The following is a 23,048-nucleotide window of genomic DNA, read 5'->3' on the forward strand; positions in this document are numbered from 1 at the left end:
CATCTTCCCACCTGGCTCCCTGCGGCCTCCCTCCCGTGGGGGCCAGCTCTTCAGGCAGCAGCCATGGCCATGCCCAGCCCTTGGCAGAACCCTTCAGTGGCTCCTGGGTCTTCTGGGGATAAAGCCCAAATTACTCTGTGTACTAGTTCCTCCCAGACGCTCCCGCCTCAGCGTCTCACTCAGCCCCACAATGCTATGTTCCCTGTAGAACCCTGACAAGACCTGCACCTTCCCAGAAGGTCACTTCTCAGACTGACATCCCCCCCAGCCCCCACACCCCGGCGCCTTTACATCTGGCTCTGTCTGACTTTAGTATGGCTCCACTCAGGCTGGAACAGGCTCCTCTCATGGCTGCCCGACACCACCTCAGAGATACAGGGCCACAGCAATTATGACAATCATTTCACCATTTCACGGGTCTTCCCGGCTACATGGCTGCACTGAAACCACGGGCCATGCTTCCTTCCTCTCTGTATCCTCTACATTCTGTGTGAGCGAAGGAAGGAAGGCAAGTCTGTGGCTGTGCCAGTGAGCACCCTGTGACTTCATTTTGTAAACCTCAGCTTGTCAAATGTCTTAGTACTGGGGAATCTGAAGACAAAGTAAGCGGTATTCAGACAACCTAGAAAAATGTAGCATCTTGACAAGTGAAGGCCTCTCGTGTCACTGAGCTTCGCTGTTCCCTCTCAAAGCTGCGTCCTTAGAAGAAGGGACCCAAGGAATGCAGACTGGGGAACTAGAAAGAAAGCATTAGCCTTTGAGCCTGATGAGAGACTTCTCTGAGAGGGAAGACAATGCGTCTTCATCCCTTTTCCTTCTGCCCACAGACTGGGATGGCTCAAGTATAGATCAAGAAAGAGTGTGTTAGGTCACGGAAGACAGCAGGTCCTCACAGCTGCTGATGTGTGTGAAGCTCTGCCCTGGGACCCGAGAGGGGAACTGCTCACCCAGAGGAAAAGCTGGGCTCGCTAGTGGGACAGCTGTGGAAACTCAGACCACTCCCCAACAGCCAGCCCCAGGGACAGAGGACCTGGGACACCAGCCTGACGAGGGTGCACGAGCTTGCACACTCTAGGCATGAGATGGAAGATGACACAAAGTCTTGGGAAACATCTAGTTTTCTCAGTGCTGCAGTCGGCACCAGTGGGTTCGGCTGGGACTCAGCGAGGCCCAGCACATTTCCCTGCAGGACACGTTCCCAGGCTACAGGAGTGCCAGGTCTCCTCCATACCCAGAAGGTAACTTGTTGGCAGTGCTCATGGGTGAGGAACGGGGAACTGGGCCCTGCAGCGCACATCTTCTCCTTGCTAGGAAACCAGTGGCCATTGCGGAAATGGTCCCGGGCAATTCTGGGTCACCTCGGCACTGCAGTCATTTGGACAGCTTACGCAGCACCACACTGCCACCAGCTCCATGCTAGACTCTGGAGACAGAAGGACGGCCAGCTGGAACCTGTCTCAGCATGCAGTACACACTGGCATGGCACCCAAACCAAACTCCCAGAAAGAAGGTCTCCAGAACCCTGCTGGAGGCATGCACAGTGGCGCCACATTCCACAAGGTTCTGACTCCTTTAATGCTGGCCCAGGAAGGCCTGCTCCTGGGACAGAGAGAAATGCTCGGGACTGGTCTGTATGTGCCTATGTCTAACCATGTCCCAGATAATAAGAGTGTGGCCACGGGTTGGAGAGCAGGGACCTGGCCTTGCTGTGTGTGGCTCTGGGTGCTGGGCTTCAGGCAGGGCCTCGATGTCGCTTTGTTGCCAGGTCTTTCTTTCTGTGTATCCGGGACTGCTTTGCCCTGCTCCCCTGTGCTCGGCCGGATGTGCTTCGCTTGAGTTGGAAGTCGACCTGCAAGGGCAAGGCGGAAGCTAAGATCCCGTCTGGACTTTTCCCCGTTGCACCAGGTTCTAACGGTGGGGTCCCACAGACTTGGCAATTATTTCCCAAAAGAGTGGGAGAGAGTCAGTCACTTGTGATAGGAAGTGTGTGGCAGCTGGGTGAACTAAACGTATGGTTTTAAAAACACATTTCAGCAAAAACTTCTGTCTATGCCTCCAGCCGCAGAAACCCTGCTTAGTGCGAGAGTGATGGCTGAAGGGGTCTTACTCTCCTTTCCCTGCCTGCTGGCTCTGTGAGTCACATACCATGCATGCCAATGAGCGTTTCAACCTTCTGCCATACTGCTTGGCAACAGAGAATAGAAAAGATGACAGAAATTGCCTGGATGGTTTTTTGTTGTTGTTGTTGTTTTGTTTTCCTTTATGAGATGGGGTCTCACTACATAGCCCTGGCTACTTAGAACTTGCTTTGTAGACCAGGCTGGCCTCGAACTCACGGAGATCCACCTGCCCCTGTCTTCAGAGTGCTGGGATTAAAGGGGTGTGGGACCATAGCCCCCTGCATTCTCGAGCCCAAGATTACATGGGCATCTGTGTGATCTTCCAAGGGCTGTGCCAGCTGTCCGCTAGCCACGGAACACTAATGGACAGATGCTGAGGACTGGGTGTGGGACTCTGGGCGTGGCAGCAGCAGAGGCAGGAGTGACACCAAGTCCTCACTCCACTCCCCTGGGCTTCCCTGGCAGCCCCTCCCTGTGAGAGGCAGGAATTAAAAACACCCTGCTGAGTTTCCTGCCTCTTCCATAAAAATCCCTGGCCAGACTTTTTTTTTTTTTTTTGCTAGTTCTGTAAAGGGGTGTGGAGGGAGTGTCAGAGAGAAAAGAGAAGAGACTAGCAACAAGAGGAGGAGCCAATAGGCAAGAAGAAAGACTCGAGTCTGGAGAGAGTGCTGGACTCTGGGAGCGATTTTAATCCTCTTCACTGTAATACAAAGACCCTTTAGTAAATATCTGTGTTCTTTCCTCAAGCAAGTGGCTACTGCTCTAAAATACAAATGGAAACAAAGTAGACAGTAGCGAAATCAGTAAGCAGGGTGGCAGCCACTATTGTCTCTGAATGTTACATCCAAATGACAGCTTGTGTCTCTCAGTTATACTTGACATGATGAAAGGTTATGCCGGTTTATTTAAAGGATATGGGAGGTCACTCTGAAATAGGCATAAGTCAGAATGCTGTGGAGATGTTTACATTTGGCTTGCCCACAGTGCACATTTATGTAGGTGGCTGCTGCTGGGCTACATACATTTTAGGGTGGAACAGGGAAGAAAGGGGATTGGCTGGCTGAGAAACAGGGTTCTGCATGATGGAGGGCTGCCTTCTACCCCGCCCCCACCATCAGTATAAAGCTCTTGCCATTCAAGTGTGAAGACCTGAGTGTGAGTCCCCGAAACCCTGCTTAAAGCAGCACGGGCCTCTGTAATCCCATCCCTGGCAGCTCCCAGGCCAGCTGGCCTAGAGGGTAACACTGCTGCAGCAGAGAACAGGGAGACAGGGCTTCCAATAAGGAACCCGAAATTGTTCTCCGACCTCCACCATGGCATGGCCACGCCTCATTCTCACAACGCATGCTCGCACAATAATACCCCCCCCCACACACACACACAGACACAGAGAGACGGTGTGTAGGGCAGGGGCGGGGCAATGATTTTAAGTTTTAGAGGAATTTTTTAAAGACCTGAAGTTCTCTTTGCTCTGTTGGCTTCCAGGGTTCTGCGAACAGGCAGGGAGGGTAGTGTCTGTCCCGGTGACATATTAGGAGGTGAATCCCACCCCCGCCATCCTCTCACTGTGTGGCACTTACAGAGAGGGCTGTGAAGGTTAAAATGGGCAGTTGTGGAAAGCTCTCGTACGGCAATGCTGGAAAGCCCAGCAGCTGCTCAAGAGCATGTAAAAAGATGCTCTGCCTGATTGCACGGTGAGTTGACATCCATGTAAGTCGATGGTTCTTTGTTTCCTGTCCTTTCTATAAAGGAGAGTTGTGGAGAGTTGAGGCCGGAGGTGGCTGGTCCTGGAGGGCAGCCATGGGAAAGAGAGCCTGAGACCACAGGGCACGACGGCTTGCAGAGCGCCACCTAGTGGTAGCCCCTGTCTGTGGCCGTGAAGAAGTTACCAGTGCTGCGTGGAGCAGCTCCAGGGCCTGTGTTGTGCACATTTACTAAATGGCCTGTGTTGTGCCCCCTCGGTGGACCTGTGCTTTCTCTGTGTAGTCCTTCAGGAGGAAGTGTGTACTGGCTGGTTTTGTGTGTCAACTCGACACAAGCTAGTGTCATCAGAGAGGATGGAGCCTCAGCTGAGAAAATGCCTCCATGAGATCCAGCTGTAGGGCGTTTTCTCAGTTAGTGATTGATGGGGAAGGGCCCAGCCCATTGTGGATGGTGTCTTCCCCGGAATCGTGGTCCTGGGTTATATAAGAAAGCAGGCTGAGGAAGCCACGAGGAGCAAGCCAGTAAGGGGCACCCCTTCACCTCATGGCTTCTGCCTCAGCTCCTGCCTCTTTTGAGTTCCCGTCCCTACTTCCTTCAATAATGAACAGCAATATAGAAGTGTAACACAAATCAACCCTTTTCTCCCCAACCTGCTTTGTAGTCATGGTGTTTTGTCTCAGCCACAGAAACCCTAACCACAACGAAGTGTTAGCAATAAATTTACAGAGGAAGAAGCAGGATGAGAAAGGCAGGCTGAGTCAAAGAGGTGAACCACGAAAAGTCAAGCGGGGAACTGAGCAATGTGCCGTCTAAGGCTCGGGGTGACTCACCCGTGTTGGTCCTGCAGGCCCCACGGTCACGGTCATTGTTTTTGGGTCGTACCCTGGGGCCTTGGCTGTGACAGAGTAAGTACCGGGAAGCAGCAGCCGGAAGTAATCCCCGCGTTCACCTAAACACAGAAGGATGGAACTCAGCCGACTTCAAACCCACTTCAGACAGAACCTGGCTATGAAAGCGAGCTGGAGGTTCGAGGTGGCCACAAGCCTGTTTTTCGTTTGTTTGTTTTGTTTCTTCCTCCTAGTGTGATGACACCTATAGCAGCTAAAGTGTTCAGAAGAACGTTCCTCGGTAGGAGTCATGCCTGGGAAGGTTCCACTGTGCTGCGTCTCAAACTACAGTCTGCTCTAAATCCCGGGTCTAATACAGATTCCTGTTCAGCAAAAAGTCGCTAGGGAAGAGAAAAGGTGGAAATGACTGCTAATATTTTGCCTGGTGAGAAAGTGTTGATCCCTCTGACATTTGAAAAGCCATTGCAAAGAAAAGGATGGTTGGTAAACAGACTACCCTGAGGCTAGCACTGTAGAAAGGCAGATTTTGCCAGAGAAAAGCAGAAACTACTGTGAGAAGCAGCTGTCAAAAAAAGAAACAGACTCCTGTATAGAATTGTGGGCCCTCAAGAGGCTGAATCAAGACCCTGGACAAGCTGCGGGAATGTTATACAGATCAGAGTCAGACTAAACGGTCACTAATGGTCTGGCCTGAGAAACTCCCCCACCCCTCCTCTCTCTTTTCTGACCCAAACTACCATCAAAGTAACTATTCGGGCTGGCCTCACATTCATGATCTTCCTCCCTCAGCCTTCTGAGGGCTGGGATTACAGGAGTGTGCCACCATGTCAGCCAGAAAAGATATCTATTTTATTTTTAAAACAGGCTATATAATATTTTATATAACCTCACACTGGTTATTTTGCCTGAGGATGGCCCGAAAATGTACGACCTTCCTGCCTCAACCTCTCCAGCTCTGGGATTACGTGGACTGCATGCTTAACTTCCGTGGGGCTGGGGCTGAAGCCGGGCTTCACATCTCCAGCCCTTCCTGTTTATCATCTCTTCCGTCACCTTCAAACGTTAAAGAGAAAACAAAAATGAAGAGAAGCTTATTGTTTTAGGGCGGGGTTGTAGAATTTTGGTTAATGATCCTTCATCCCGTTAAAGTCAATTGTGAGGGTATCTGGAGAGGCGGCTCAGCAGTGAGGGACCTGGGTCTGGGTCCCTGCTCCTACAGGACATGGTTATCTTCTAGAGGGTTCTGATGCCCCCTTCTGGCCTCCTCGGGCACTGCATGCATACGGCACACACGCAGGTGAAGCCCTACACACATCCAAAATAAATAAAATCTTTACAAATCAATAACATTTCCTTTAGCAGCTGAGCATGTTGGACCGTCAGGAGAATCGGGAGTTCAAGGCCAGCCTCAATCAAACCCTGCCTCAGAAAACAAATGAACAAAAAGAGGGCACCAAGCTGAGGGCCTGGGTGGGGTCCCTGGAACTCACACTCACTGTGGCACAAGTGTGCCCAAACAGACACATGCACAAAATAAATAAATTAATGAGAAGTTAATGAATACTAGAAATAAATTCAATAGGGAAGGATACAGGCAACTGGGCGTGATGGTACATGCCTTTAATCCCAGCACTTTGGAGACTAAGGTTGGGATCTCTGTGAGTTCAAGGCCAACCTGGTCCACATGGAGTTCCAGGCCAGCCAGCACTATATAGTGCAAAACAAAACAAAGAATGACACAGGCAGTAGTGAGGCCATTTTTTTTTTTTCTGTTACTATTATCTCTCTCTCTGAGATGCATGACAGGATCTCGGGCCTTCCAGTCTGCCTCAACCTCACTGTGTAGCCTAGCACGACCTTGAGTGTTCTATGCTAGGATTACAGGTGTGTGCCACCATGCCTAGCTGACTCAGTGCTAGGATTGAACCCAGGGCTTCCTGCACGTTAGGCCAGTGCTTCACCAGGCCACACCCCCAGCCCTGTAATTTACTTTAAAATCCTTTGCAATGCAATGTGTCATTATGCACATATTGAATTGTTTAGATTATATCCAGAAATTGTTGTTGTTTTAATTGGGGGCTTATGCTCAGGGGTAACTAGCAATTGTGTTACAAAAGCTCCATTTCTAGATGTTTCTTCAAAGAGGGCCTTGGCTGTCTCCACCTGTCAGTGATGCCAGGTGCACAGTCAAGGTCCTCAGAGTGTAGCAAAAGGCTCCGAGTTCTAGCACGCATATACTTGTCGCCCTGTTTCCTGACTGTGGGTGTGAGTTCCCCAGATGCTTCGAGCTCCTGTCACCCTGACTCCAGACTATGGTGGAACTATGACCCCGGAACTATGAGCAAGCCCTTTCTCCCCTAAGTTGCTTTTTTCAGAGTGCTTCACCATAGCAACAGCGAAAGAAACCAAGCCAGTACCCTTCCAGCGGGCCCCAGGGAGTGCCCAGACTGCTCCACAGCTCACAGCTTGCCTCAGACCCAGCCTGCAGGAGGAAACTATTAGCTTCTCCTGAACGGACAGGTGGGAAATGCCGAGCCAGAGGGAAGGCCAAGCATGTGTGTTATTGTCCTTCTTGGCCTATTCCACTCCATCATTACTAATAGTGTCAAGCCCAGAAATATTCCTAACAAGACTGTCTCCACGCGATCCCCAGGCTCTGACCAGGAGCTCTCTGCACTCAGAGCCTGCTCACTCCAGAAGTGGAAGAGTTTCTGTATCCTGGCTGCTCCAAGCAGAGCTTGCCTTTGGCTCCATACTCGGTACCCTTTCCTTCTTTCCTTCCTTCCTTCTTTCCTTCCTTGCTTCCGTGCCTTACCTCCAGTGTCCCTGATGTCCCTGCTGGTCTTCCTGGCTTGCAAACTGGTCCCTAGTTCTTTTGAAGGACACAAGGAGCAGAAACTCCCTTCCTGCCTACCTGAAGTGACGTCATGATTGATGCCGGTGACAGAAATGACAGCCCCTGTGAGGTTGTTACAGTTTTCGTCAAGTACCATTCCCTTGATGCCCTGGTGAACCTGCAGGAGACAGCAGCCACTGAGAGTGAGAATCACAGAATGCCTGTACAGCTGGAGAGGCTCCAGCCCTCCCCAAGGCTCCTTGCAGACCACCTTCATAACACCATGGCAGCAGCCGGTAAACCAGCTCTTCACTGCTCCCCAGCCCCATAACCCCTACCTTTCTTCCCACAGCCCTACAAGGCCTTGGGCTCCTGTGCTGGCCTGGAAGGCCACAGTCCATTACTTGCCCAGCCCCATGACAGTTACCCTCTGCCTTGTTCTTCAGGGCTGTTTCCACCCTAGCCACCCTGCTAATCTAATCGCTCACATTTATTGATTGAGTGAGTGAGTGACTGACTGGTTGCATCTGGGTATTTCGTCTGCCTATGCACCATGTGCTTGCCTGGTGCCTGAAGAGGCCAGGAGAGGACTTCAGAGCCCTGGGGACTGTAGTCTCAGATGGTTGTGAGCCAACCAACAGAGTGTGCTGGAAACCCAATTTGGGGTCTTCTGAAAGAGCAGCCAGTGCTCCCAACCGCTGAGCCACCTCTCCAGCCCCTACTGGTCTAACGTTGAGTTTTATTTTAATTAAAAGCTTTACACTGTGGTCAGGGCCGTAGAGATGGCTTAGTGGATAAAGGCATTCGTTGCTGAGCCTGACAGCCTGAGTTTGATTCCGGGACCCAAGTGGAGGAGGGAGAGAACAGACTCCTTCCCACAAGCTGCTTTCTGATTTCCACACGAGCACCGGCACGGTCGCACCTACACACACGCTCACACACAGAGGATTGAAAATAACTCGTGATGAAATACTCATACTGTAAGTTGTACAGTCCAGTTTATTGAGTACATTTGTAGTGTGTGCCCAGCATAACAACTCATCGCTAGAACTCTTTTCCTCTGATGGCACCAAAGCCGCTCGCTCACCTTAAACTACAACTCCCCATCCTCCCACTTTCTACCCCACCCCCTGCTTTCCCAGCCCCACCACCATTCCACAATCTGTCTCTATGACTGAAGGAGCTCTGTCTAAATGGAGTCACACAATATCTGAATTCGTAACTAGCTTATCTCGTTTAACACAGTGTCCTCAAGGTCCATCCATGCTAAGGCGTGAGTCAGCGCTTACTGTGTTTTGAAGGCTGAATAATCTTCCTTCCTTCCTTCCTTCCTTCCTTCCTTCCTTCCTTCCTTCCTTCCTTCCTTCCTTCCTTCCTTCCTTCCTTCCTGTCTTGTCTGTCTATCTGATTCCACTTCTTTGGAATTTAACCGTGCTGAATAATATGATCATTTTATCTTAATTATGGTTTCTTTTGTTGGTCAGGAGACCCAACTTTGGCTCTTGCACATGCTAAGCAAGTGCTTTATCACTGAGCTAAACTTCAGGCTGATTTTTGATTTTCCGGAAGCTCTGTCACACTGTGTTCCACAGAAGCAACATGACTTTCCGCTCCCGGTGACAGTGCCCAGGGAGACAGGTCTTTCCACCTCCTCCTGAGCCTTGTCACCCTGGTTTTTGACAGAAGCCGCCGCAGGGCATGTGAGGCTTTCAGAGGCGAAGCTTGGCTCTTCTTCAAGGCCTGTGTTTGGAGGGCCCTGTCCCTGCTCCTGACACCTGGCCTCACTGTGCCCCCTGCTCCTTGGACCTGTTTAAGAGTCACCTTCTCCATAAGGCTTTCTTCATAGCCTTTCCTTTTTTTAACACTTCACAGGACTCACTTTCTTACTTTGTCCATTGTCTGTTCTCATTAAAATGTCAGCTCCACACAGACAGGGATAGAGGTATGTTTACCCAAAATCCCCAGCTTAGAGGAAAGCTTTTGACAGACAGCTGTGCTCCAGGACATTGAAGGGGGAAAAAAAATCCCGTGAGTAGAGCGCTCCTTGCATTGAGTCAGAGCTGGGTGGAGGCCTGAATCTGTGGGAACCCCAGCCACCCCTGCAGCAACCACGAGAGTTGAAAAGATGAGACCTTACCTGTTCCAAGAACTGGATTAAGGCTTCCCGGTTCCCCAGCCACTCCCGCTGCAGCTCCTCCTGGGGGGGAAACTTGTTGCAACTCAGCTCCAGCGTGATCTCAAAGCAGTTGGTGTGGAGATAATTGAAGTCTTGCATTCCTAGGGAAAGAGGCAGTGGTGCATCCTCCTGCTGAGGCGCCCACCATCGCCCCATCCCCTCGTTCCCTTTAGTCACGACAGAGCCCCTACGTCTTTATCGCCACCTCCTCTGCCTCGTGATATCTGTTAACGCTTACCCTACACAAAGTCGTTACCCCAGCCTCGAGTCACGCGCCTTTCTCTCTCTCCAGTTTTCTTTCTGTGTTAATCTTGTCACCTGAAGCCTTTGTTCCTTCCATTTCATGATTTAATTCCCCTTCTGTGTGTGTGCGCGTGCGTGCGCGTGCGTGCGTGTGTGTGTGTGTCCAGGTACATACTCGTGTGCACACACAGAGGCTCAAGGAACACTCAGGTGCCCTGCTCCTGCTCGATCAGTCATGCTCTGCCTTCCTCCCTCGAGAGAGGGTCTTTCCCTGAACCTGGAGCTAAGCTCGCCACCAGCAAGGACAATGACTTTCCTGTCTCCTCTCCCCCAGCGCCAAGGTGATGGGGATTTGATCTCTTTGACAACAAGAGACTTTGAGGTGAGAGCCAGCTCTTGGTAGCCGGCCCAAATGAAAGGGTTCTTATTCTCTTAGTTGGCTTAATCAGCACAGCTGCCCGTATTATTGGACATATATTTTTAAAATGATATGAAATCACAAAGGACCCACCTCCCACCATTGCCACATCCCATCATTCCCTTTAGTCATGACGTCTCCACTATATCTTCATCACTACCTCCTCTGCCTCTTGACATCTGTTAATGCTTATCTGGGAGGCAGAGGCAGGAGGATTTCTGTGCGTTTAAGGCCAACCTAATTTACCTAGCAAGTTCCAGATCCTGGTCTACAGAGTAAAGCCTTGTCTCAAAATAAATACAAAAATAAATGAAAGAATGGATACACAGAGAGACCTCAATAGATATTGAGCTAAAGAAAATGTGCAAAAGGCTGATAAGCACACAAAAAGGATGTTCAACATCATTAATCTCCAGAGCAGCACAAACCAAGCTGCTGTGTGAGACCAGCTTGTACTCACTGGGTGACTACTACAGAGAGAGGGATGAGGACAGAAAACAATGATAAAGGTGTAGAGAAATCGGAGCCTGTGCACTATCGATAAAAGGATAAAATGATACAGCTACTAAAGAAAATATTTATCATCTAATCCCACAATTTCAGCTCTAGATATGCACTGAAATCAAGATCTCAAAGAGGCATTTTTACATCCACGCTCATAGTAGACTTATTCTTACTAATCAGAAAGTAGACAGAGCCCGTTGTCCATTGATATCCATCAGTATACATCCAGATGATATCCATCAGCATACAAAGAAAATGAGGTGTACGCATATGTTGGGATCTGTCTTCCGAAGAAAGAAATTTCTAGCGTATAACTTGATGTTCTGTGAGAATGCCGCACAATAAACTAGCCCAGAGTCAAAGACAAATACTGCATGATACAATATTACAAAATACCCAGGCTAGTCGAAACCATAGAGGCAGCATGGGCACTGGGACACAGTGGGAAGAGTCTAGAGACGGTGGTGGGGCCAGTTGCACAATGTTAAGAGTGTAATAAGCAAGCTTGTGGTGGTGTACGCCTATAATCTCTGCCCTCTAGAGACTGGAGGCTTGATGTGAAGTCAGGGTTAGCCTAGACTTCAGAGTAAATGCTAGGCCAGCCAAGGCTACACAAAGAACCCCTGTCACAAAAAAAAAAAAACAAAAACCAAAAACCAAAACAAAACAAAAACAAACCCAAAGGACAGTAAGTTCTGTATTTTGCCACAATAAAAATTGAAAAATAATTACCTACGTAGTTAGCCTCCCTGCACTTGTTCTTTATGCTGATGAGAGCAAGCAGCTGTTGCAAAAAGAATGCAGGGGGCTGGAGAGATGGCTCAGCAGTTAAAAGCACTGGCTGTTCATCCAGAGCACCCAGGTTAGACCCCAACCCCGATAGGTGGCTCGCAACTATCCAGTTCCAGGAGAGCTGACACCTTGTGGCCTCCTCGGGCCCCAGGCAAACACTTGTACACATAAAATAAGAAAGACTGGAGGAAGCTGGGGGCTGGGGGCTAATCTTGGTTGTTCGCCTAACTGGGCCTGGACTCAACTAAGAGATACGCTGCTGGGAACATTTATGGGGAACTTTTAGCCATCGGAACCTGGAAATCCCATCCTAACTGCAGGCAACATTTCTTAGAGCAGAAACCCAGATGAAAGGAGGTTCAGGGGACAGCATTGTCTGCTTGTCTTTGTGTCTCACTGGCATGTTCATCTACCCTGTTTTTTCTGCCACTGTCGCTGCTGCTGCCATTAGAACCCAGCATCTTTGGTCTTACGACATGGGCTGAAGGCCATGGGCTCCCCAGGAATAATCTGGGCCTTCAGCACCTGACTGGGAGAGGCCCAGCTTTTAGGACTGTGCAGGTGCCAGGTCCTTGGTGGCTTCAGTGTGAGGACAGCCACTGTTGGGCCACCCAGACTCTATCCTGTGAGTGAGTCTAATGAATTCCTTTTTAACATATATTCACCCTATGGGCTCTGTTCTTCTAGAGAACCCTGACTAATCCAGAGACCAATAACCACAAGTGAATAAGTGGTTTCTTCCCACGCACTAGAGTCCCCTGGAAGGCTGGGCCATCCAGCTAGACACTGATCATTGGACTTTACACCCAGAGTTTCTGATTCAGGAGGCACAGGGTAAGGGCCTTACGTTTCTACATCTAACAACTTCCAGGATAAGGTCGGAGGCCACACTGCTGAGATAGTCATAACTGACCTAATTAATCATTGTTAACCTGGGGACTGTGCCGGTTTGGTTTAGAGTGGAGATTCTCTTAGGAGGCATGGCACATGCCTCCTCAGAGGACAGGGAGGGTGGAAAGGAGAAAGGAAACAAACAAGCATGATTTGAAAAGCATATCTGATTCTTCCAATCCAGGGGACGTGGAGGCCGGCTTCACATCTCTACTTCACACACAGGTAGAGATGTCAGTCTACCTTTGTGTTCAGGTGGGTTTGGGGCCACAAGTCTAACTTCTCGGTGCACAGTGACTCCTTGGCTTTCTCCTCTCCACTCTCCCCAGGACCAAACAGCAACTCGGCCCTTATCAATACGGATGGCTCAGATGTGAGAATATGGAAAAAGACAGGTGTGAACAGCTCCTGAGAGAACCCAGGTCCCTGGTCTAGCCTCTTCCCTGTCCTTAACAGTGGAAGGTTCAAGACAGATGTTTAGCCAGAGCCAGTCCCAGGCAAGGGGCAGGGAACAGAGCAGGGGGGCGGGAGAGGGGGGTTTGCGGGGGAGGGGACAGAGTGCAGAGAACAGGGCAGGGGAACTACGGGGAAGAAGGGGGAGAGGTGCAGGGAAGGGGGCGGGCCGCACCCACTGCTAGAGCTCCCTGAGCTTCCCCGATGAACAGCCCATGCCCATGGTGGGCCCTGCTGTGGGAAGGTGGTAGCCAGGGTCCCGAGCCATCAGGGGAACCAGCCTCTCTGCTCACCTGCTGCAGCCTGCGCCCCACCTGTGCTGCTTTTGGAGACAAGAGCACTTAGAAGCCAGGTGTTTCTAACTGCTTTACCCAAAGCATCAAAATTGTGAGGCACGTTATCAGGCTTAGAGATGGGAAGCAAAACACAGAGAGGGCATGCAATTAGCCTAAAGCCACACAGCTGGTACAGGAGCAAGCTGAATTCCAAGTTGATTTACTCTCAGAGACCACACCCTTCATTCAGCCTCATTATTTTTCTCCTATGCCCCAGCAGATTAGGGCATAAAACATCAGTTTCATAAAGCCACACGTTACCCCCTCCCTGGTCTTTTAGGATCACAAACAGACTGTCAAATGACCTCTCAAGAGCTCTCTCCTCCATTTTCCCATCACGCCCCCGAGAAGGGCAGTCTGCCCCTCGGCCTGGCCATTCCCAGGACTGCTCACCCTTGCTGAGAGAATACCAGGACGCCCCATTGGTGATGCCATCTGGAAAGTAGTCCCCGCAGTTCCAACCTTGGTGCATCCATCCGTGTGCATATGAGTAGACCTTGGCCAGCTGGAGGAAGAGCAGAAGATGCCTGAGAGCAATCTCAACTCCCACAGCAACGCTCAGGCACCCAACTGGGGGATGCCAAGAGACCACAATGACTTGTGTAGTATATGTTTCAGTGCAAGGAAGGGTGTCGGAGACAGAGGAGGAGGTGATGGAGGTGGTGGTGGTGGTGGTGGTGGTGGTGGTGGTGGTGGTGGTGGTGGTGTGTGTGTATGGGGGTGTGTGTGTGCGTGTGTTTGGGTGTGTGTGTGTATGGGTGTGTGTGTGTGTGTGGTGTGTGGTGTGTGTGTGTGTTTGGGGGTGTGTGTGTGTGTGTGTATGGGTGTGCATTCATCCAGGTAAGTGAGCATGATTCAGACTACAGTTGGGAGTTCTGGATTCAGAACTCTGTCCCCTCCCTCCCTCTTGTCCTCCATCTCCATTGGTCTCCATTGGGTCTCACGTCTGTCCAGCTGCCTTTGAACTCAATCCTCCTGCTTGCCTCAGCTTCCCAGGAGCTGTCCATGCTGCCAGGAGCCCTGTATTCTGGTGTTTCCACTTTCTCGGGGATAAATCTGTCATGTCAAAAGGGGAGGGGTGACAGCAGACTGCCCAGGAGGTCCGTTTCAGTTGGACCATTTTTTCCAGCTGAGTTTATTGAAAGAAACCAAAGCCTGACTCAAGTAGAAACGTCCTGACAGAAACATGTGCTGGAAAGAGGCACATGCTGAGACTCTCCATAATCCCTATTACTTTTTAATAATTAAAGAATTTCAGACATCTTGCCCTACCTGGCCTGGAATTGGTTCTATAGACCAGGCTGGCATCAAACTCACCACCTGCCTCTGCCTCCCAAGTGCTGGGATTAAAGGCGTATGCCACCGGTTCTATATTCAGAAAGATTTGTATGTGTGTTCCTGTGTGTGTGTGTGTGTGTGTGTTGTGTGGGTATGTGAATGTGGGGCAAGTGTGCCTGGAGACCAGTGTCCGGTCCCCTGGAGCTGGTATTACCGGCGGTTTTGAGCTGACAAACATGGACTGTGGGAACGGAACTGGGGTTCTCTATAAGAGCCACAAGAACTCTTAGCTCCTGAGCCATCTCTCCAGCCCATTCTACTGTTCTGTAAATTTATTTAAATCTTAATTTGCATGGTCTATTTTTCACTAAAATAGACATATCATCATAAAAGTGTAAATTAGATTCTCTCAAAATTCCCATTTCACGCTACTGACTCATGGACAGTATAATTACTTTTCAGGTTTATTCTCATTTGTCATCAGCTTAAGGGTTCTTTTCATCATAGCAATTATAACATGTTTGGATTTAGTCACTCCTGGATTTATGGCTCATCGACAGAAATAAAGTGTGACTTAGTAGACAGCTCCTCTCTCCAAGAGGAGAGGGGTCTGTGGGGTCCTGTGTCTCGGACATGAACTGCATCTCTCGAGCCCCAAGCCCCTGCCTCTGGGGTCTGCATACCGTCTGGAAGAGCTCGTCATCCGGTGTGGGGGAACTGGAGCTGCGATGGGGACCCCGGAACCGATGCTCAAGGGACTTGTCATAAGGGTAATTGGCCACCACAGCCCCACCATGCATATTGGCTGAGAGAACGAAGTTCAAGGAGCGAATCCACTGGATCACCGCCCGGGTCTCGGGTTCCACCTGTGGAGAGGTGAGAGGTCAGCAGCAAAGGCGTGGCTGAACTGCCACGAGGTCAGCTGGAGAAGCCTGTCAGAAGGGGCCTGTGGGGACAGTGCATCCCGGATATGAGACCTGGAGCTGAGAAACTTTGACCTCTGTGGTGATGATTTCAAAAGTAAGTGTACGGAACCCCTTTCCAAAGTAAAGCATGTGGACAATAATGCACAAAATAGACAAGAAGCAAGCCTCCGGGTTAGTGAAGCTCTTCTGCACCAGACAGTGATGGGCACTTCCAGCATATCCGCCCACACCGTGGAAGCTGTAACACCAAGGGCAGTCACCAGCAGAACTGCAGACTTTAGATCTTGAGGAACAGAAGAATTTCAAGGCCAACCTCAGTAAGCATGCTGGAAGCCAGCCGAGGCTACCTCGATACCTTGCCTCAGGAAATTAAACAAAACAACAACAACAATACATGGCATCTTCTGGCTGGACACACTGAGTAGAACCATGTTCTTTTCAAGTTACTTAATGGAACCAACTGGACAGCTGTAACCAAGCCAAGACGTCAACATGACTTTTACATCATTTTCTAAAAAGGTTTTATTTTATGTTGTGTGCGTACGCATGTCTGCGTGTGGGCACGTCCACAAGTGTGCAGGGCATCAAATATTCCGGGAACTGGAGTTACATGCGACCTTGAGCTGTCCAGCGGAAGTTCTCAGGAAGAATGGCAGGCACGCTTAAGCACCGTGCCAGTGGCGGCATCACTTCCAAGGGGAAAATGCTGACTCTGTTCATGCACGATTGGCCGATGCAAAGCCCCCCCGCCCAGTCTCTCAGCTTAGTCATAAATGGGGTGTCTGGAACCATCCCACACATGAGAAAAGTCAGGCCTGGGCAGCGGTGGCAGTCATTCCCACCCAGCAGCCGGCCACAGCAGAATGGAACCATTCGCATCACCTACAGCTTGCCAAATGCTGCCTCCCACTGAGAGAGCGCAGGAAACAAGGGGAGCTCGACAATGCAAAGGGTCACACAGAGGGAAGGCAGAGAAGCCAGGAGTAAGACACCTCGGGCCTCATTCTGTAGCTAACTTTTTTATAAACTGCTGCTGCTCTCTGCTGACAGTCCAGGACAGTGTTTCTCAACCTGTGGGTCTCGACCCCTCCAGGGTGGACTGACCCTTTCACAGGGGTAATCTAAGACCACTGGAAAACACCAGTGTTTATATTATAATTCATAACAGTAGCAAATCACAGTTATGAAATAGCAACAGAGATAATTTTATGGCTGGGGCCACCACAACACGAGGAACTGTGTTAAACTGCCATAGCAATAGGAAGGTTGAAAACCACTGATCTAGTGTCAGCAGAAAGAACACTGGAGTATGAGTCAGAAGGTCCATGTGTGCTCATGCACACAGAGTGTGTGCGTGCTGGAGTGTGTGTGTGTGTGTGTGTGTGTGTGTGTGTGTGTGTGCGCGCGCGCACGCGCGCGCCCGTGTGTAGGCATGAATGCACGCACACATCAGCCTGATACAGAGGCCAGAGGACAACTTGCAGGAGCCAGTTTTCTCCTTCCACTGTGTGGATTCAGGACTTGCTTCCTCGAAGGCTCCATGCTGCTGGGGGGAAGGACAGAAAGAAGCTCAGCAGCTATCATTCCTCCAGGTAAATTAACAAGAAGTGAGGTGATGCTTCGTTCTCGGGGGTTCTGCTGCTATGAAGAAACCGCCTGACCCCCCAGGCGATTTTTTTAAGCAACCCCAGGCGATGTTTACCTGACTTTTCCTACCTGACTTTTCCAGTTGTCTGGCAGGGGTAAGTGGTGGTTGGGGCCGCCATACTTCTGGTTGTAGTAGAAATAGGTGTTGAGGTCCGGGAAGTTGCGGTTCAAATCCACTCCATTTGCATTGTTCCTGCCAACCAGATACCCAGACGTGTTTGGGCCCTCAGGAGACGAAGAGAGGAAAAATGAGTGTTTAGGAGCGTCCTATATTTCCAGAGTGCAGTGTAACTTTTAAACACTAGCTGCATTAGATACTTTTCTATTACTGTGATAAAATACCATGGCCAAAATCAACTTAAGAAAAAAAAATGGTTTATTTTAGCTTATGGTTTGGGTGGGGCAAAGGGAAGAAGGGACAGAGGGAGGGGAAGAGAGAGGAGGGAGAGGAAAAGGGAGGGAGGGAGGAAAGATGAGTTCATAATGGCCCAGAAGGCAGGACATGGTAACAGAAGCAGGAGGCTGGCTGATCACATTTTTATCACATACAGGAAGCAGTGGGAGAGAACAGAAAATAAGGCAAGGCTGTTAACCCTCAGAGCACACCCACAGTAATGGAATTCCCCAATAAGGCTCCTAAAGGTCCCAAATTTAAGGCTGGAGTCGAGGCAATCTGCCGCGCCAAGCCCACTGCAGCAGCTGTGCCAGGCTGAGGCAATGCCAAGCCTTGGCCATTCCAACCCAGCTCAAGGCGTGTGGCGCCCCAGCAAGCTGAGGTGGCCTGCCACCCCAAGAGGACCTGATGACCCGCAAGCTGTGGTGACCCACTGCCACCCTTCCCTGCTTCAGACAGAGGGCAACCTGGATGGCCCACCGCACCCTCTAAGAGCTATGTTTAGAGGCCAAGTAGCAAGTGGCACACTGGCCGGTCCCCATCCCGCCCCAGGGCAGTCAGCCCCTCCTTCCTGCCCTGGGGCTGTGGAGGCCGGAGACAAAAAGGCGGAAACTCAGTGGGGAGCTGTCTACTGGGAGTTGCCTAAGCCAACTGCACTCGGTAGGAGCTGTCCATGGTGACTCCTCCTGCCTCAGCCCATGGGAACGGGACACTCTTCCTGTCCCAGAATGCCTACTGCCACTGCCATGGGAGCAGTCCATGATAAGGACAACTTTTTCTGCTTCGGTCTACTGCCTCCACAGTGAACTCTTTGTAAATTTTGGACCCTTTGTACACTTCATAACCTCTCAAGGCCAGCCTTGGCTGCATGAGATCCTGTTTCGGAGTGTGTGTGTGTGTGTGGGGGGGGGGTGGTTATTAGAACTATTTTGTGTGGCATTGGAGAAGAAGACTGTCCACCACAGCCCGATAGACTAAGTGGGTGCAGCTCAAATTGTTGGCTCTTCCAGGAAGTGAGGTAAATGAACCTCATTTCCTACCGGAAGCTCAGAGACGCCTGCCATTCAAATTTTCTCTAAGAGTCTTTATCATTCTCAGAGGCTTCTCTTTTTATATGACATCCCACTCCTGTTTTATTCTTGGGCTGCACTGAAAAGATGACATTTCAAAGAGTTCTCTTGAGGTACCAACAGGATTTCTGCCCCATTGCAAACATTTATCCAAGCCTTGAGTTTGCTCTGCACCTCTACAGTAGGGGCTGTCTTGCTGCTTCTTGTTCTTAGCCATGTAGCTTTAACTGTCAGCATCAACAGCAATGGGCTCTCCCGGTTGATTTTGCACACAAGTGGCCATGAGTTAAGCTGGCAAGGAAGGGATCTCTGGGCTGGGGCTTGTGGCTCGGTGTCAGAGTGCTTGCTTCGTACGGGTGAGGCTTCTGCTGAGGATCTCACCTTCAGCAAAGCCAAAAAGAGAAAGGGAAAGAAAAGGGTAGTGGTGGTAGAGAACAGGAGGAATAAGAGGAGAGAAAGGGAGAGGAGAGGAGAGGAGGGACATCACCTAACAGAAGGTCCCCAGGTTCCCAAACACTCAGCAAATGGTCTAACAGATTCCGACTGCTGCTGTAACAAACCCCACAAACCTGGTGGCTTGAAACAATGACAGCATTTTAGCTGGAGCTCAGAAGAATGAAATGGGTGTTACAGTGAGGTACCAGCAAGACCTAAGAGAATCTTTTCCTGACTCCCATGGCTTCTAGGAACCATCCACACTCCTGAGTTTATGGTTCTCTCTCTAGAGAAACAGATGTTAGGGCCTAGCAGCATGGCTATGAACCCAGCCATCTTGAAGCTTGAGTCAGATCTCTGTGAGTTTGAAGACAGCCTGGTCGACAAAGGGAGTCCAGGACAGCCAAGGCTACACAGAGAAACCCTCGAGAAACAACAAAACAACAAAAACCACCCCAAAAAACAAAAAGAAACAACAATAAAAAAAATAAAAAAGGGGGGGGCTCAGAAGTATAGTTCAGTGGTGGAGTACTTGGCTAGCATGTTTAATTTAAAGCCTCAATAAGCTTCAATAAAGCCTCAATAAAGGGGACAAGAACAAACAAACAAAAACAGGAGGAAGAGGAATAATCTAGAATTAATCCCCCCATCCCAAGATCTGGAGAAAGTTTGTGCTCTTCTGCTAAAAGTACAGAAAGGTGGGGACTTGGTAATGCCCTCTCACATCTGCACAGTATTTTCCAGTTTATAAGCTGTTGCCAAGGAATTTCCACATCTGTCCCCATAACAAGATCTCAAGGTTAGCTGGATGGGTATAGGGACCATTCAGGTTCCATCAGAGCCCACAGTTACCCCCGGCTCCCCAGCTGTTTTACCCTTCCTTCCTTCCTTCCTTCCTTCCTTCCTTCCTTCCTTTTTTCCCTCCCTCCTCCTTCCCTCCCTCCTCCTTCCTTCCTTTTTACTGATATTTACAATGGGACATAGGACACACTGTTTTTGGCACTCATTGCATAAGATGGCTTTAGTCTCTTCATGTATCTCCCTTAGAACTGCATACCTGGGCAGCAGCCACCTCGTAGCCATCAGGGTTCATGGAAGGCAAGATGTGAATGCGTGTGTCCTGGATGAGGCGCAGGATGCGCTGGTTCCGGTTCCGGAACTCCTCACACAGGAATTCGGACAGCTGGAGGAGCAGCTCTCGTCCCAGCACCTCGTTTCCGTGCATGTTCCCCACATACTTGACTTCTGGTTCCACTGGAAACAGAAAGGCAACCCAGCTTGAAGGGGCAGGAGGACCATGGGTTCAAGGCCAGCGTTGGCTACATAGTGAGTTCCAGACTAACTTGAGATACCCCACTCCATCTCCCCCATCCCCAGCCCCCCAAAAAAGAAGAAAGTCTCAGGCTTTCGTTAGGTCCTTCTCAGCAAGCCCCAAGCCCCTTCCAGATAAATTGCAATAGGAAAATCTATAGACATCCAGGAAAATAATGATCACTCCTTATTGAACCCCCAAGTGTATTACTGTTCATGTTCTTTATTGCTAATCTTAAGAGAACTCCTGTGGAGTGGGTCCCATAACCTCAGAGGGAAGAAGGGGGGGGTGGAAGATGTTAAGTAACTTGTCTGAGGCTGCCTGGCAGTTCGTGCAATGGAGGTCAAAGCCCAGAGAGCACCATTGGAGAAGGACATTCATAAAGACACACCCAGCACCCTGCTCAGAGACCAGTCTGTGGATGATGGCTTTTCCCCAAAACCTCTCTCATAAAGTGCTCTTCAGCCTAGTGTAATATTTTCAGTTGAAGATGTAAGTTGTTTGGCATTTGGGGCTCTGGAATATGTCTCCTTCATAGCCGGAAAGAAGTGTTTTGAGGCATGGGAGGGGAAGGAATCTGCTTCTGCCTGGCTTTTTGTTCTTCCCATCGGCCACCGCGTTAACTGTTAATGGAAGGCAGAACTGAGGTTCTGTGCAAGCCTCTAGACCAGTGGTTCCCAGCCTTCCAAACGCTTTAACAACACAGTGGCTCATGCTGTCGTGACCCCCAACCATGAAATCATCCCGTTGCTACTTCATGACTGTTAACTTTGCTACTGTTATGAATCGTAATGTAAAAATCTGATATGTGGGGTATCTGATAGGAAACCCCCAAAGGGTCGCGGCCCAAAGGTTGAGAAGTGCTGCTCTAGGTCGCTAATGTGAGACAGCTGTGCCCTCTTTTAAAGGGACACTCCAGCGCTGCCTTCTTCCCTACACAACATAGCTCTCCTTCCCTGGCTTACTGATTCTCTTCCTCTTCACCTCCCTGTTTCCTTGCCGTAGCACCGGTCCAGTTCAAACACTGTTCAGTGTGAGTCACCACCTTGAGCCTAACCTCACGGGAGAGCTAGGAGCTCAACTCTTTATGCTGTGTTCCCAATCATTGAATCCTGGGAGAAAAAGACCAAGGGTGAGAGGGAAGGCAGGGGAGGGGACGGAAGGGAAGGGAGAGCAGAGAGAAACAGGAGAAGATCCTCCGTACCATGGAGTTCTGAGCAAGCAGAACCCAGCAAGGAGGAACGCGCTGCAACCTGAAGTGGGGCGGAGGCTCCCCAGGGCCCAGGGAAGCTTTAAGCCAAGTGGGGCCACCTGCCTCCTAGGTGGAGGAGGAGGAAGGATATGGAGCACCCCGCGGGCGCAGCCGCCGCTGTCTCTACATTTGTAAGGGAAGGAAGTTAGTGGCCCAGCTCACCCCAGCTCTGCTCACCACTTACAGGCCTCATGGGTCCCAGGGTGGTCGCTGAACTCCAGCACGTAGAGGTACCGCCCCTTCACGCTGCGCCCGATGTGGTAGAGCCGCGTGATGTCCGGGCACTGGTTGTGCACCTTGTACAGCGTCCGCACGAGGTCGTCGTAGCGGTGGTGACGAAAGGTCACCGGGGCAACAAACTTGCAGAGCAGGAGGAGGGGCAGGAAGGCTGAGGGCAGGTTTGGCATCTCGCTGAGCTTCCCAGCTGCCTCTCGGAAACGCGGCCCCCTCTCCAAGCAACCCTCTCCCAGTCAGGATCCAGAGCCCAAAGCGCACCGCGCGAACCTGCAAGGAGGCTGGGGAGCGGCCTCCGCGACGCTAGGGATTATTTCTGTGGCCTTGAGATAGCCACGATGCTCCCGGGGCTCATTTCTCTTCCTCGCCTAAGCCTGGAAAACCTTTTGGAAGGGTTCTGCGCATCCCCACTTTGGGAAGCTCTCTGATTCTGGCTTACTGATTAACTGGACGGTAAACAGGCCCCAAGAAACAGCTACTTTTAACCCTTTGATTCCCAGGGGCTTTTAAGAGACTTGACATGTGCTTGTTAGAACTTACAAGAGGAACTATCTGTCCCCTTTAACCTGTGCCCTGAACGGTTCTGAAGCACCGCTCTGTCTCAAAGATCTTAAAGGCAAACAGAAGGGGAAACCGAGGCACCTGCTTGGAGCAAACAATGTGAAATCATGTATTTGATCATGTATCTGTAATTAATAAATATTTCGTAACTCAATGATAGGAAGATGAACCCATCTCAACACGGGCAAAAGATGACGGCTTTCTGAATAGGAATCCAATAGCTCAGGATATTAGAGTGAGAAGTGGCAGATGTGATTACGGAAACAAAAACATCTCTACATAGCAAAGAGTATAGCCTACAGAGCAGGAGAAAATGACTGCGGGATGTTCATCCATAGAAGATTAACAGCCAGAATTTAAAGACCGCAAACAATTAGCCAGACAGTGGTGGCGCACGCCTTTGATCCCAGCACTCCGTGGGCAGAGGCAAAGGGATCTCCGTGAGTTGGAGGCCAGCCTGGTCTACAGAGCGAGTTCAGGACAGCCAAGACTACATAGGGAAACTGTCCCAAAACAAAACAAAACAAAACAAACCTGGCACTGATACCCACCTATAATTCTAGTCCTCGGAGGACTGTGGCTGGAGGACTGTGGCAAGTTGGAAGTCCACCTGGTCTAT

General features: G+C 50.3%; 1 protein-coding gene across 2 annotated transcripts; it reads right to left on the reverse strand.

Annotated features, from left to right (window-relative positions):
- Nucleotides 1-1,556: 1,556 nt before the first annotated feature.
- Nucleotides 1,557-22,305, reverse strand: Cpn1 (carboxypeptidase N subunit 1). 2 transcript variants are annotated; one of them, XM_055591502.1, is made up of 9 exons: nt 21,819-22,305; nt 20,128-20,324; nt 17,241-17,396; nt 15,282-15,464; nt 13,714-13,825; nt 9,646-9,785; nt 7,587-7,686; nt 4,655-4,773; nt 1,557-1,849 (listed from the first exon to the last, which is right to left on the reverse strand). In XM_055591502.1, the coding sequence occupies exons 1-9, from the start codon at nt 22,039-22,041 to the stop codon at nt 1,733-1,735; spliced, it is 1,347 nt and encodes a 448-aa protein (XP_055447477.1). In that variant the 5' UTR covers nt 22,042-22,305; the 3' UTR covers nt 1,557-1,732. The 2 variants fall into 2 exon arrangements, with proteins under 2 accessions (XP_055447477.1, XP_055447478.1); XM_055591503.1 differs by having other exon boundaries at nt 21,812-21,875.
- Nucleotides 22,306-23,048: the final 743 nt, after the last annotated feature.

This window comes from Psammomys obesus, unplaced genomic scaffold, assembly GCF_907164565.1.
Source record: "Psammomys obesus unplaced genomic scaffold, mPsaObe1.curated_primary_1811, whole genome shotgun sequence".
NCBI lineage: Eukaryota > Metazoa > Chordata > Mammalia > Rodentia > Muridae > Psammomys > Psammomys obesus.

Bases quoted from the DNA above. Each gene is read 5' to 3' on its own strand.
- Cpn1 (XM_055591502.1), bottom strand. From the start codon at position 22,041: ATGCCAAACCTGCCCTCAGCCTTCCTGCCCCTCCTCCTGCTCTGCAAG. The intron at 15,465-17,240 runs GTAGGAAAAGTC...ACCTCTCCACAG, and splicing joins CAGACAACTGGAAAAGTCAG to GTGGAACCCGAGACCCGGGC. The intron at 7,687-9,645 runs GTAAGGTCTCAT...TGTCTCCTGCAG, and splicing joins TAATCCAGTTCTTGGAACAG to GTTCACCAGGGCATCAAGGG.